We start from the raw sequence: 15,274 nt of genomic DNA on the forward strand, positions 1-15,274 counted from the left end.
AAACATACTATCCATTATTCCTTCTAAATGTTTGTGTTTCAAGCCATAGATCAGTGCTTCCCTTGGTCAGAGACGCTTCCTTTTGCAGTAGGACATTTTTTAGTGCAGAGACTCATAACTGGTCAAATGCTAAGACTAAGACCTTCAAGTGTTGCTCCCTAAAGGGGTCATCTCTATCATCTCCTCGACACCTAAGCTCAGGGAACATTGGAAGAAGAAGGGCAGAAAGAATACAGGAGGCGGAGGATGAAGAAGAGTGCTGCTAAACACTTTTCTGGACAGACACAGAATAACACCATGAGCTCACAGCTCATGAGCAGCTGTGGGTACCTATGCAAGACAAAGAACATCAACATTCCAGGATGCATGGGGGAAGAAATGCATGAGGCCCTACCCCTAGTTGAGGAACTATGGGCAATTTATGGTTGATGGGGAAAGAGGAGCTATTTTTCTTCAGGCCATGATAAAATTACCAATGACAAATTACCCATGATAAAATAAACATGGTTGTGATAAAAAAAAAAAAAACACATTCATAATCATGCGAGCAACCTTAACCTAGCTTGTGTGTTGTTGAGTTTTTTTTAAATAGAAATACTTGAGAGCAGGAAGGGAACACGTCGGGATAAAGAAAAGTTCCAGAGGGAGTGGGAAAGGAACAAGAGAAGGGGATGGGGAGGAGAGAATGAGATCAAAGGGTATTATATACATGTATGAAAGTATCAAAGGATAAATAAAAATGATTTTTAAAAAGAAGAAATAGGGTTGGAGAAATGGCTTAGTTGTTTAGAGCGCTTTCACTGTCTCAGAGGATCCGGGCTGGTTCCCAGCACCAACAGGCAGCTCATGACCGTGTTCATCTTGAGTTCCAGTGGCTCTGATTCTCTCCTGGCCTCTGTAGGCAGCAGGCTCTCATTTGGTTCATACACATACATGCAAGCAACACACTCATAAATTAAAAGTAAAATTACATGTCTAAAAATACAAAAAGGGAACTTTCCGCTATTTGATGTATTTAAGCACCTTCTAACTTTTAGTGGGTTATATTTAGAATGAATACACTGTACTCTGTCATAAAACAGTACATTGCTCTTTGAAATAAAATCAAAACAAAAGCCAACTGGGAACGACCGGGAAAATGGTCACAAATCAGACGTCTTCAAAGGCCAACCTTCAAACAAACTGAAATACTCTCGCTCCCATGGTTTAAAAAGTGAATTAGCAATTCTTCCTAAAGTTCCCATGTAAGACTTCATTGCATTTACTATTCATTTGTTTTGAGACAGGGGTCTTTCTATACAGCAGCAGCTTGCTTCCAACTTACCATCCTCCACCTCTACCTCCAGTGCTGGGCTTACAGATGTGTGCTACACTTGGCTGTGTAGGACATAATTTAAATATGGGAACTACTTTATTATTAAGTCTTAAGTATTTTCACAACAATGAACATTATGAAGTCTGTTCCTTGTGTCTCTAATTTTAGGAAAGTTTTGAAAGTCTGCCAGGAGGAGCAGGGGTCTGATTTTACTCTGGATTTTGCTGCCTCTGAATCCATCTTTATGGTGTACTTGTCTCTAACTAATCCTTGTCTCAAGCGATGTCTCTAAAGTCCCCAAACTGAAATATTTAGTGCTTCTCTGTATTTCATTTTTTATAATTGAATGTATGGATTTATAAAGTAACCAACTTTTCAAAGATCCTTTTAAACACAAGCACACACACAGACCCTGCCTTTGATGGCTTTGATTCCTTGACCCCTACCAGCTTGACTGATAACTAAAGAACAAATGGGCGAGCCCTCCCGGGTCTGTACTTACGGGTCTGAGCGCTGTTTCTTAGCATCTGCTGCTGCTAAGTCCTTACACTGGGCCACAAACACATGCAGCTCTTTCAGGGACTCCACATAGTCGACTGCAAACTGCACGCTTCCTTTCACCTCTAGGTTGCCGAAGTCTCCACTGTAAACGCTCATCACACTGCCACTTGCCTGGGTGCAGCAGAGACAGGCAGTGTTTATGTCACGTTCCTGACACCCCGTGCAAGTGGCTCACACACAGGCCCTGCGTGGCACTGTGCTGCCAGCCCACATATAAAACCATTTGACAAGGCATAAGGTAGCACTGCACAGGTGATCTGACAGTATGTATATGTCTAGGCTTTAAGCTGATCCTAAGTGCCAGACGACCGTGCAACGCAGTTAGTTAGATGAGAGTTCATCTCAAAATACGGTGGTTTTACGGTGGCATTCTCTGTTAGCCATGCCTAGTGTTTCAAATCCTAAAGAAAAAGGATGTGAATTTCAAGTGACATATCACTTAAAATTCCATGGCACTACAAAGAGAAAGGCTTGCTGAGCCTTGTGCTTTCAGAGTTCAGGAAGGGTTGACTATATATGATTGATGAAGGGAACTTAGAGCCTCCCAAGGCATACATAGATTATCGGCGCGCGCGGGGGGGGGGGGGGAGATCAATTTAAATAGATTTTTTTAAAAAAGGGCTTCAGAAATACAAAGCTAGTAAGAATTTAACCATGGCGCAGTTTGTCTAGTATACCCGGTGAGCTATATGAGTGTGCATGGATAGTAGAAAAATATTTAAATAAAAACACGACAGTGCCATTCCATATGTGTATTTCTATACAGACACCACGTGAGCTACCTTACTTTACAGGAGAAGTTCCGTATCATCGCGTTCACTTCCACCAAGTCTGAGCAACTGTGTTTCCGGAGCCTTCCATTTAAAAGCCTGTTCTGGATCCTTCCAGAAGGCAACGAAGTGCTACCCCTTTCCTTACAAGACTAAATTGCAAGAAGCTTATTTAAAAGGCAGGCACAACTGTGTACCAGCAAGTTGTATATAAAGTCATGTCTGAGATAAGCAGGTTCTGTAATAGCTACTCTGTTCCACCGAGAGAGAGAGAGAGAGAGAGAGAGAGAGAGAGAGAGAGAGAGAGAGAGAGAGAGAGAGAGAATGGTTCATATTGCTGCCAATTTATAATTTTAAACCACATCAAAAAGGTTGTTGTTGTTGTTTTGAAAATTATAACATATATTAAACCCCTCATTCTATGAGAATTGGAATATATAACTACCTGAAAGGTAATTAGAAATTAAAGAAAAACGACGGTTTAGAGCTAAGACAAAAGGCTACTTTCCAGTGAGCAGGGGCATAGAAGAGCAAAGTTTAGAGCAGCAGAGAGAGATTAAAATGGAGCCTTTGTTTACATACAGAGGACAAGGACGTCATGCCAGAGGAGCTGCTAAGATTGGTTAGTGAGCTGGGACTCTTCTTGTATGTCCTGAGCTGGTAGCTGCTCTCTGATGCTGTGTCTGTTTCTCTGTCATCGCTCTACAAGACATCACATCACATATGCAGTGTTTATATTTGGAATGAGTCAAGGTCAGAATATTTTCAGTTTGGAATGAGTCAACATCAGAATCTATGTCCAGGAGAAGATGGTATCTTATTACACACTGATCTGTGACATTTCCCAAAGACAATGGATGCTAGGGCTAACGGCTGGGGACTCTGGATGGAGTGGTGGTCTGCAGTGGACCTTACCTAAGAAAACAGTGTGCTAAGAGGATGGCAAAGTGATCCTTCACCACAGTGTGACCCCCAGGAGGTATGGAAGACAGCACCACTGTGAGCTTTCTTGTTACTCTTTTAATATATATAAAAAGAAATATCTAAAAGTGCCTATGAAATCCTATCAAAATATAAAATACCATGCTTAAGTCTTTCCATTCTTAATATTTTAGCGTTAGCTTTCTTAAAAATCAAAATCTTTTGCTAAAGATACTGTTAAACTAGGGATAATAAGAACTAGTCTGATGAGTTTCAATTAAATTTTATATTTTTAAATGTAAAGCACCCCTTATGCAACCTATAGTGTTGTTGTATTCATCCTTTTGTTGCTGAAGCCTGTTAAATTATTTATTCACTAGGTTTCAACATATTGCTTTAAAAGTGATAAAGAAATAGGATACTTATTTTAAATACATCCCAAGGACCATCTACTTAGAGCAAGGAAGGAAACAGCAATGACAAATTCAATTGTGTTTATTCTTAAAGCTTGTTGAATGTTTTCTTATAAGGTCATTATTTATAACAATTTTATTTGGGGATTGCAGGACCTATGGAGCAGCACAATGGCTCCAGGGTTGTGGAAGAGTAGTTAGTTCATGCCAGCATATTCCAGGAACATGCGATTACACATCAATATCATAGATGCCAATTATAATGCAGATTAATGAGGGAGTTAAAGAAAAAAATTAATGACTTACATGAAAGAGAAAATAATCTTGTCTTGAGGATTTTTAAAAAATCCATACCTTTTAAATATCTCTGATGTTACATTCCCTTCCCGCACACTAAACAATCCATTCCCCTCTCTCAGAAAACATTATATATTCCACTGGTGTACCAGATCATTAATAAGTTATGGGAGGATGGGATCCTGCCTTGTTGGCCTGGTTCAGCATTTTTCACATAGCTAGCACTCAATAAATAAATGTTACTAAGTTTCAAAGGGACAGCTGACAAAGGGCTGATTTCATCACTGAATCCCTTCCTCTCCAGTTCAAGCCTACTGCTTAGAAAGGTAAAGTGATACAGTTTCATTCCGATGTGCCTCTGATACACAAAGCCAAATGTCCCATTAAGGGCTGAGACAGGAGGTTAAAACTGAAGGAGAAACTTAACAAATATTTGCTGGTACAATTCACCTCTCGAATTATATGTTTCATCCCTATGACTACCCAAGACCAGAGCAGATCTCAAAGGGTCTAAATGACAGAAATTGTGTGGAGTTTATGCTGGCTGGAACCCAGCTAATGAGTTAGTTCTACCCACAAATGGGCGACTTTTTCCCCAAATGGTAGTGTGGGGTTCTTACACATCTGCAAGGTCCAAATATTTGCAGGTGCTGTTTCCCCCAAGTCCCTAATGAACCAAAGGGTGCTCAGGATGGGAGTAGGGTGCTATTTACATCTTGCTTAGAATTTTGATCACATCCTGTCTTCTAAGATGATTGGCTTGAGTATAAAGCTTCCATTTCCTCTTCAGAAACCAGGACAAGATCTAGAATCACAGATTCTAACCTTTACTGAGTATTCACTGTGTTACGTGTTTTAGGTCATTCCGTCCCAATAACCTCATATAGTATATAGTAAAAAACCAGACTCGTTGAAAGTAAAGAATTTATTTGTTCCTGGTAATACAACAATGTAGCTTCTAGCCAGAACTTGAAATATCTTAATTATTATAGACCACAGGCTTCTAATCATGTGGCAGAAAGAAACTGAGATCTTACTAAGTTGAAAGATGTCAGGCAAGGTGTCAGATCCACTTTGTAGTGGTTTCTGGGTATTTGGAAACTAACTGGAGTATTGAGTTCCTGGCACATATTCTGAACTTGATAAATTGTGGAACATAGCCATGCTCCTACCAGTTATGGCATAGTGGTTACCAGCAGGGAAATCAGATCTGGATGCCAGTCTACCATCCGGCTGTGTGAAGATATTTTATTTCCACAGGCTCTATTTTTTTCACCTGTAATATTTGGGGATAATGGTGGTGCATACCTTCCATGGTTGTTGGAGAATTAAGTTCTCCATTTTCCCAAAGTTTGTGGAAGCCAACTGATTATTTTAACAAGTGTTTTGGAAATAGTCTACCTCCTACGGTTTTACAAACCAGCTCTTAGCTATAGATACAGTTAATTTATATAACATATTTCTCCCCAGATTTCTTAATTTGTACCCATTTTGAAGCAAAAGTTTTACATTCCTAGATCTATTCCACCTGACTTCACTGGCCAGAATAACTACTGTTTGAGTGAAATGAGAAAGGCCTGGCTTTCCCTGTTCCTGGATCGACAACTCTGCCTGCATTGACTTGGGAGGCAAGAGCCACCCATTGACGTATTGACCCCGGGCCATATGACCTGAGGCAGATGACCCAATGGCGGCAGAGCAAGGCTCCTATGAGGCTCCATTCTCCCAAAGGTTCAGAACAAACACTTGCCTCATCTTGAAGAAACGCTGGCACGGACTTGCTCATCCTTTTGAGTTTGTCAGGGTGGGAAAACTGATTATCAAGCTGTGAAGGCACTGTGGAAACTAGAAAGCAGCATTTAGATTTCAAAATTATCCACAACCATCAGATATTAGGCACGTGTTGAGAACACACTTTGCTTTCATTTATGAATGCTGTTCTGTATAAAGGTTAAAGGTGTGGTAGTTGGCATGCGTAGGATCACAAGGTAAGTGACAAGAGGTTCATATAAGTCATATCCAGAGAGAGAACTTAAAAGGGAGGTGAACCAAATGAAAACGAATTGAAAACAAGCAAACAAACAAAACTACTTGCTCTTACTTAATTTGTGTTGGTCTTACATTATATTATGTACGAGACATGATAGCTCAGGCCTTTAATCCCAGCAACACGCTGGGGCTGAGGCAGAGGTACGACTGTAGGCTTGAAGCCATCCTGGGCTACATAGTGAGTTCCAGGACAATCAGGGATTCAAAAAGAAGATAGACCACAGTCTCAAAAAGACCCCTGCTTATCAATGAGAATTGATTTTACTTGTTTTTCTACATCAGAGCTTTGCACCCCAAGTTCTGCAATATATTGGTTCATCTCCCCTCCCCTCCCAACAAGACCCATCACATTTCAACATGCTGTAGGCTGAAAAACTATTTCATTTGGACACTTAGGATTTTTGTTCACAATTCAACAGTAAGGACCCTTAGCTATGGAATATGCTTAAGACCAGGTTTGTTAATTTAGTGATTAGGAAAATTCCTGTTTGGGGATGCCATGTGTGTGTGTGTGTGTGTGTGTGTGAGAGAGAGAGAGAGAGAGAGGGGGGGGATGAGAGAGGGGGGTTATACCATGGATCCGATGGTGGTTGTTACTCAGAACTATGAAAGACTATAATTTTTAAAGTAATTGTTTGAGCCAGTGAGGTGGCATAGGCCTTTAATCCCAGTCCTAGATATTTAAAGGCAGGAGGATTTTTTTCTGATTTTGAGAACACCTTAGGCTCCATGGTAAGTTCCAGGCCAGCCAGGGCTACATTGAATGACCCTATATTAAAAAAGAAATAAGTTAAAGTATATATTTAGATATCATTTGACTCCAAGAAGTTTCAGTATATCAAGGTCAGATTTAAACATTTCAAGTTAATATAATCTACTTATTGATTAAGAAAAGATAGCTCATGACTTCTTTCTAATACAATAGTGTATATAAGAAAGCCTGGTCAGAGGGTGAGCCTGAGTCCTAATTTGCATATATATAGTTCAAAAGTTATTTTCTTCTTTTGTACATGAATCATAGTGGGTAAGTTTTTATTAAGGTGAGTAGTAGTTCTTACAATAAAATACTTTCAATTTCAAGGCAAGTTAGCCTGCCTGGTGTATACAAGGTGTTATATAAGTAGTTTTGAAGATACAAACATTTCTGATAAATCGTCTTCAAGTTATGATACAAATATATTCATTTGACTTTATCCTTAAAATTGCTATTGGGAAATACATACAAATTAAATTGCCTTTCTCTTCATAACTTAAAGACACACATTTAGCTTAAACATTAGATGATTTCATCTTTAGTTAAAAGCTATCAAAGGAGGGAAAAACAAAACAGAGCCACCTGTGTTAAATTTTTGCTTATTCTATATCAGTTCTCACCTAGCCTAAGGCTCACAAAGGTAAACACATACAGCAAAATCATTCATGCTATCTCATTTGAATACCCACTCTATCATTTCCCATGCAGTTAGAGTAAGTGTGTACATGTGCATATGTGTGTGCTTGTGGGAGTGCATCTGCATTTATGAATCTCTGTGTGTGTTTGTGGATGGGTGTATACATGAGTGAATATGTGTGTGCATGCATGTGTGTGTGTGCATGTGCACACTTGTATACTTTTGTGTGAATGCATGTATACTTTTAGATGAGTTACAGTGGAAACAATTCAAGATTAGATCATATCCTATGTGTGGTTCAATAAGATTATAAAAGTTTTTCTGTTGCATCATTGCAACAATGTATACTGTTGGATGATGTAAATAGGTCAAATTCAATTACACCCATTACTCAAATCTTTTCATATTCATGACCTTCAGTTATTTATTTTTAATCACACACATTTTGTCTTATAGTAAGAATGTTATTTACTAATGAGAGTAAGAATCATTTTTTTAAAAAAAAAATAGCTAAAGAAATGAATTTACCTACATGACAGCACATGATTGATCTATTAGGCCGTGTATGAAGACAGAGGTATAGATATGTGTCCATCTGGGTTTTGTTTTCATGCCTCAAACTAAGTGTTAAACAAACAGCAACATGAAATCAGGTGCTTTAGCACTTCCTAGTTCGAAGTCAACAGGAAACGTCTCTTTGTTCATAAACCATCTCCTGGGTCGAAGCTTGTTGTGCCTGCAGCAGCCAGACAGCAGCAGACGCACAGAGCCAGGCCTGAACTGCCTTCTCTCCTAGGCAGCTCTTAAGAATTTGTCAAGTCATGTGCCAAACAAAGCTCAGGGCCTTCAGGAAGACCTCATGAGCAGTCTCAGATTTCAAGCTAGACATTAGAGACTCCCAGCATCAGCACATTATTGCTTTATCTATTGGCTACTCTGCTGAGAAGTTCTCCTCAGGAGGCCCATTCCCTTATTCAAAAACTTTTGGGGGTTCCTTACCAAAATGCTGTGGACCTAAAAGCAGGTGTGGGAAGCAATCACGTCATGCCGCCACCATCTACATTCATGAAAGAGGGGCGTTAACAATCATGCAGGCATATATGCATGCTTTGCCAGGCCCCATAGAGCCACTTTAAATATGTAATTTGCCCTTAAGGCAATAGTAGAATAGTTTTCATACTGAAAACTAGGAACAAACATTCTTTGTCTTCTGGTGGATATAAATTACTTGATGGACATAAGTAGCGAAAGTATGTATTTATTTTGTTTAGATTCAGATATTAACTTTTAAAAAAAAGTCAGATTGGATATTTACTGTTTGAAGCCAATTTAGAACCTTAGAATGTAAACTCTGAACACAACAAAAATTTACTTTTATAGCTTATCCAGGGAAGTAGCCAACTATAGTGTCTGTGAACTGTCAAAGCATAGTTCTTCTGGGTGATCCAAATCAGTAATAAATTGCTTTCTGACTACTGTTATATAAAAGTTAAGGAGACCTTATGTGCACAGCATAACTCAGCCCAAAAGTGAACTACAACAAAAATGTGCCCATTTGATTTTGAGCAAAGCAAAGATCAGAGTAAGAGAAGTTAATATCATCAATAACAATACATGTAAACTTAAGATATATAAGTCTCCTTTAGTGAAAATACATTCTTTCAGCATAGTAAACTGTTTTTAATATGCCCTTATCAGAATGAAATAGTTTTTTTTGAAAGCTTCTGAGCTATAGTAGTAATAAGTGCTGCGGTATTAATGGATTAGTTAGTTAGCATATTTAATGTTAAATAGAATGAAATGTTTAGTCATTTATGAGAAGTCCTGCTACTCACTTCCTGGTATACATTCATTTGTATCTGGTTCCTGGTCTGCTTTTTCATCTACCCAGAAGAGTAACATTGAGAATAAATACCATTTCAATTATGGATCAAACAGACATGAAAGTCAAACTCAAATGCTAGTTTTATGACTGAAGCTGCAGGATTCATCTGACAGGTTTTCAGCTTGTCTTGTCTCAGTGTGATCCTTCATTAGCCTCTTTCAAGCCTCCTGTTTAATTAAAAGTCTAAGACCCAGGGTAGGAGACCTGAGTTTTCCTGTAAGCCACTCAAGCTCATCAGGGACATAGGAAGGACCAACTGGACCAAGAGCATCCAAGTGGCCACACCCTGCTCTTTCGCTGACCGATGAGCTAAAGATCACCTCGATGATTGCAAAAAGGTCACCTCATTTTTCTGAGCAGTATTTTTTAATCTTCAAAATAAAGACAAAAATTCTTTTCTCATTTGTTTCAAGGTTGAAAACCTAACATAATATAAAAAATAATATTACATCTGAGGTCTTGTGCTGTGTTTTGCATGGTACACATTTTTATGATTATTGCAAGAACAGCTTACAAAAATTAAGCGCTGTCAGCAAATATAAATCATTTGCTTTTAAGTGCTGAACTGTAAGAATAAGATTCATTCCTACCCTTCCCCCACCAAGGCTCTAGTATACAGTTAATTTTATAGCAAAAGTAATATATAATCCTTTGACATGCTTCAAGAGCTTCTGGCTCCTTAATATTTCATATCAATTAATCTCATCATCATTCCAAACTCATTTATATAATCATAGGCAGGTTTATCTACCCTAGTCCTGGGGCCCTTTCCTTTGAAGTAAAGACTCTATCAGTTGTGCCTAGAAAGATCTAAATGCTGAGATTTTAGAATCAAATACAAGAACAATTTAACCCAAGATCGCACTCCACTCTTTCTGCCTTCAGAGAGTTCTGCAAGTCAAAGTTAACACAAATTAGCTCATACCCACAGAAATATAATTTCCTATTTATAGAAACCCTTGCTTTCCGAGTCTCTCTGATGAGATCCTTATGTTATCACCAGCAGAAGCTTTAAGGATATAGGCAATATTAAATGTACCACGTTAGAACGCTTTCATAATTTAGGCACTATCGGCCACATACTGGCAAATGACGTTCTTCTATTTACCCAACAGCTACATGCCAGTGACTGCCCCAAGTCACCCCAGAACTTAATACACAAACAGACATGCAAATACATAAAGATATTTACCATCTTCAGCACTACGTACTAATTCTTCAGGCAGATTATCTACTTTTGCTTGATCTGTTCAGGAGAAATTAACAAATGGTTAATGGGGCTGACCCCTGATGAGAAGAGCACAATGAGACTGTCCCTGGAAGCTCCCGGAGGATTTGGAAGCAATTAGTCAAGATGCAGTGAGGGGTGCAACCAAGATGTCTTCCCCCAAATACTTTCTCTTTAGATTAGCTACTTGAGCCAGTGTCTTAGCCGGCGCTTCCATTTCAGCCCGACGCGATGCGGCTCACATCAGCAAACTGCTATGCACTGACTCCCAAGGGTTAGAGGGTTAGCTCAGAGCAAGCAATCCGCTGACAACAGGGGAAAGCACAGGGCTGAAGCAGCCTTCTATTCTTCTGCAGAGGGTAAGACTCTGGCCATGACTAACACCTTCCCAAACCTATGGTCATTAACAAATATTTGTGTATGTGCATCATCGTTTGCATACGCCTCTGGGAGGCTAGCTTGGGAAGCCAACTTAAGAGATGTAACTGGGGACCAGCTGCTAAGTGGAATCTTGGCAGGCTAGTGAAAGTGGGTATCGGTATTTGGAAGAGAGAGTGCAAGAAGACCCGTCAGCTGACTGTGACTTTTTTTTTAACCCTATACATTCCTGAGTACTTTAAAGCTGCACCATGGAAATAACTCTATACTTCTCGGACAAGAGGGATTTCTTTTATTTTGCTTTTTTACTAAATAGGATAATTGTTGTCTTTTTTCCTTTTTTCCCCTCAGTGCCCATCACCAGCAAAAAGGAAGGACAATCAGAGCTGTCCAACAAAGGACCGGACATGCCTTTCTGGAAGCATTCGGGCAGATAATGGGGGTTGGCCACCTGTTGAGGAGGCGTGAGAGGGAATTTTGATACCGAGAAAAGTCAAAATGAGTGACCTTCAGGGTCCTTTCCAACCCTGAAATTCCAAGATCCCTGGGAGGGTTAGAGCTGCATTCTGAATTGGGAATATTTTCTTCCACACCCTGGGAATCTCTGAATTTTATAAATTGCTTTGGGGAAGGAGCTTTCTTTCCTTTCCCCAATTATTGTTTAAAAACCTCAAACTGCGAATACTTAAAACTTATTCTAAGCTGGACAATGTCAGCAATCAGTTGAGTTTGGCAGTGGTTAATTTTTATTTAACAAATTTTCTCATGGCCATCTGAGACAGATCATAGCTTCAAACCAGTTGGAGCAAAACTCCAGAGGCCATGACTTCTAAACCCACTAGTCTGGCAGATAAGTCCCAGTGCACATTCTACCAAATCTAAAGACCCCTCCCTGCCTTCAGCAGTTAAAGCAACAGCCTGTGTGAAACAGTACTGATAGAATCCTTCATGTTAGTCATTGGCCAGGACCAAAAGAAGTGTGTGAGTAGAAAAGACGAGGCAACTGAGTAAGAAAAGCTCTTGAAGTCAATGACTAATTAAATCCATATCACGGGGGATTTACTGTCATATGTGATATGGTCACTTTATACTGTTGACAGTAGTCTCTTGTGAGTTTTGGGTCTGCTAGGTAATACTAAAGGTATTTTTAACCTCTTAAATTCCATTTTCCTCAGTTACAAAATGCCAGTTACCTTGTTTTGTTTTGTTTTTTAACAGAGCTGAGGACCGAACCCAGGGCCTTGTGCTTGCTAGGTACGTGCCCTACCACTGAGTTAAATCCCCAACAAAATGGAGATAACAATTCATCCCTCAGGGGCAGGTACTCATGGAAAAATTTTTAGACAATTTGTTGAACATAATATTCAGTAGATGCTGTTAGTACAAATTTCATCAGCACCACTAGTACTATGATTCTTTAAAATTCTACTTGTATTTTTATTGAGAATTTTTGTGTGTATGAATATTCACATCTGTATATGTATGTAGGTGTGCACATACATGAGGTGTACACGTGCTTGTGGGCACCAGAGGTTGATATGGGCTGTCTTCCTTGATCACTCTATCCCTTATTTATTGAGGCATGGTCTTTCTCTGAACCTGACGTGGGCTCCTGACATGGCTAATCAAAGCAGTGAGCTTACCCTGGGCATCCCTATTGCTGCCTATCCATTGCTGGGGTTACAGACATGTCACCATTCCCACCCAACTTTTCTGTTGGTCCTGGGAATACAAACTATAGTAGTCATAAATGTCCTTCAAGTCCTGATTCACTAAGCCACCTCCCTAGCCCTGCATGCTGTTAAACACTCAAACTGGGATATCACAATTCAAGGAAACCTAGTTTAATCATCATTAAATATCATGAGTTATTTGAAAAGCGAAGAGCAGGCCGCCTGCGTGCACGGGGAGAAGGCTCGTCTCCTCTGTAAGAGCTGCACTGGAGGCTCCGTGCAGGCCGGCATGCAGTGAGACCACGGAAGAACACACAAGCACACAAGCGTTTGTAAGCTTAGGGGAGGCATGGACCGTGGGACAAACTTTATTCTCACTTGATGAGTCTGATGGAATGTCTTCTAGACTTTTGGAAGGCACTTTCCTAGCAGCTCTCCTTTTCAAAGTTTTCAAAACAGGGCTGTGCTCTTCTTCTGAACCTGTTATAAGACAAAATGGATGAAACACTGCACACTACCAAGGCAAAAGCTCCCCCGCTCAGCAGAGGGCAATGAAATCATAGGCAGAAAAGAGAAAGCAGCCACCCCCTGCTTCCCTCTTAAATACTTCACAGAAGAAATGGAAATATCTCTACTACCAATATGCCCTTCAAAAATAATTTTTCTGGTTATTTGTGAATAGAAACCAATAGTGCTGAGGTGACCACATTAATACAGAAGTGCTGAGGAATTCACACTCTGAAGTAGTCACACTCTGGGCTATTCACACTTCTATTTTAGGCACATAATTTACCAAGCCACACTTTTAATCTTCACACTTAACATTCTAGCTTTTGAAGGCAGTCATGAAATAATTCTGGGGCCATTAAAAAAAAATAAGTTAGCAGCAAACCCCCAGAAGACAGGATTCAGATGTGTAACATCTGTGTACGGTTGAACAGTCGGCTGGTGAGTTCTCCAGATCAACAGATGTAGGTTTTTCTAGATCCCAAGAGTCAGGGAAATTACCAATGAAATGGCAATGTGTGTAGCCATTCTTGTAGTTCACCAGTATCTTCCTCAGTGCAGATTTATAAGGGCCAGTTCTCTCTCCTAACTCAAAGGGCAGTTTTGTAATAGAATATCTCCACTGGGTTAGTGGGACAGTTTTTGTACATGTTTAGTTTTAGAAAATATTTCACTTTTCTTGTTTATTTATGGTTTTTTGTTTTGTTTTGTTTTTGTTTGTTTGTTTTTGTTTTTTTGGTTTTTCAAGACAGGGTTTCTCTGTGTAGCCCTTGGCTGTCCTGGAACTCACTCTGTAGACCAGGCTAGCCTCGAAATCCGCCTACCTCTGCGTCCCAAGTGCTGGGATTAAAGGTGTGCACCACCACCGCCTGGTTTATTTATGTTTTTAATCAGCAACATTTGTTAAAAGAGCTTAAACTTGATCGATTAGGATCCCATATGGATTCTTTGGTCAGTGGTCAGGAAAAGCTGCTTGCCAGAAACAAAACAAACAAACAGACAAACAAAAACAAACCCTGACACCCCCGAGTCAGCCACTTAGTAAAGCTGTCTAGTCCCATTGACACTATCACACCACAAGGAAGGCGATCAACTGAGGTTCAGCAGCTTTGGTTAGCGTGACCCTGCCAGAGGGCACCCTCCTCTGCCTCATCATGCTCATCCGGTAACGACTCCAATTTGCTCTGGGTTTTTCTGCCAAAATGCCCAAGAGTTGATCAGCATCAATCCAAGCCAAGCCCTGCGTTTTATGGCTGGGTTGAAAGCAGAACCTCCCAGGGCACTCAGACGCCATCCCATCAAGTAAAGCTTTCAAAATGTAGCCAAGACAGCAGGTCCAGGCGATGCCCTTAGGTGGGATCAGGTGACCTCATCCGGCTAAAGAACCAACCGTATTTGAGGAGATATGAGGGGAAAATGGAAAGAGAGGAAAGAAATACGGGATGGGGGACAGAGGACCCACAGCACAAGGCATCCGAGGGAAGGGAAGGGACTGCTGCCTTGTGTTTAGAGGTTAACTGCACCAGTGTTAGAGCACCGACCCTAAATGCTGAGTTTCTGTCCATTTGTGGGACTTTCTCACTGGGACTTGTTCTACAGATGCCTATGAGGAGTGGCAGTTGAGAAATTTTAATTGTTTTCAAGAAAACAACCAGTTTATGTATCTTAAAGGATCTTGCTAATCTAAAAAACAAAAAAAGTTATTTAAAAAAATACTGCCAGAATCTAACAGTTTTACAGGTTCTATGAGGAAACACAGCCTTGTGAGAAAAGCTGTTTTTAATCAAATTATCCGAATAAAGAAAATAGATAAGATGGCTTTTTCTAATTAAGAAAGGTTTGGGAGAACTAAAAAAAGGAGAGTATTATTATGGAGCAATATGAAA

The 15,274-nt window shown here is 39.9% G+C and overlaps 1 protein-coding gene across 2 annotated transcripts in view; it reads right to left on the reverse strand.

Moving 5' to 3' along the window:
* Positions 1-15,274, reverse strand: part of Sytl2 (synaptotagmin like 2) — a 113,313-nt gene that overhangs the window by 12,806 nt on the left and 85,233 nt on the right. The window contains exons 9-14 of one of the 2 annotated variants that reach the window (XM_052158867.1): positions 13,260-13,361; positions 10,795-10,848; positions 9,553-9,600; positions 6,028-6,122; positions 3,229-3,348; positions 1,818-1,987 (exon numbers count right to left, since the gene is read on the reverse strand). In XM_052158867.1, the coding sequence (XP_052014827.1) occupies positions 1,818-1,987; positions 3,229-3,348; positions 6,028-6,122; positions 9,553-9,600; positions 10,795-10,848; positions 13,260-13,361 (589 nt within the window). The remainder of the gene's footprint in view (positions 1-1,817; positions 1,988-3,228; positions 3,349-6,027; positions 6,123-9,552; positions 9,601-10,794; positions 10,849-13,259; positions 13,362-15,274) is intronic. The other variant, XM_052158878.1, reaches the window with a different exon arrangement.

Source organism: Apodemus sylvaticus, chromosome 1 (genome assembly GCF_947179515.1).
Source record: "Apodemus sylvaticus chromosome 1, mApoSyl1.1, whole genome shotgun sequence".
Taxonomy (NCBI): domain Eukaryota; kingdom Metazoa; phylum Chordata; class Mammalia; order Rodentia; family Muridae; genus Apodemus; species Apodemus sylvaticus.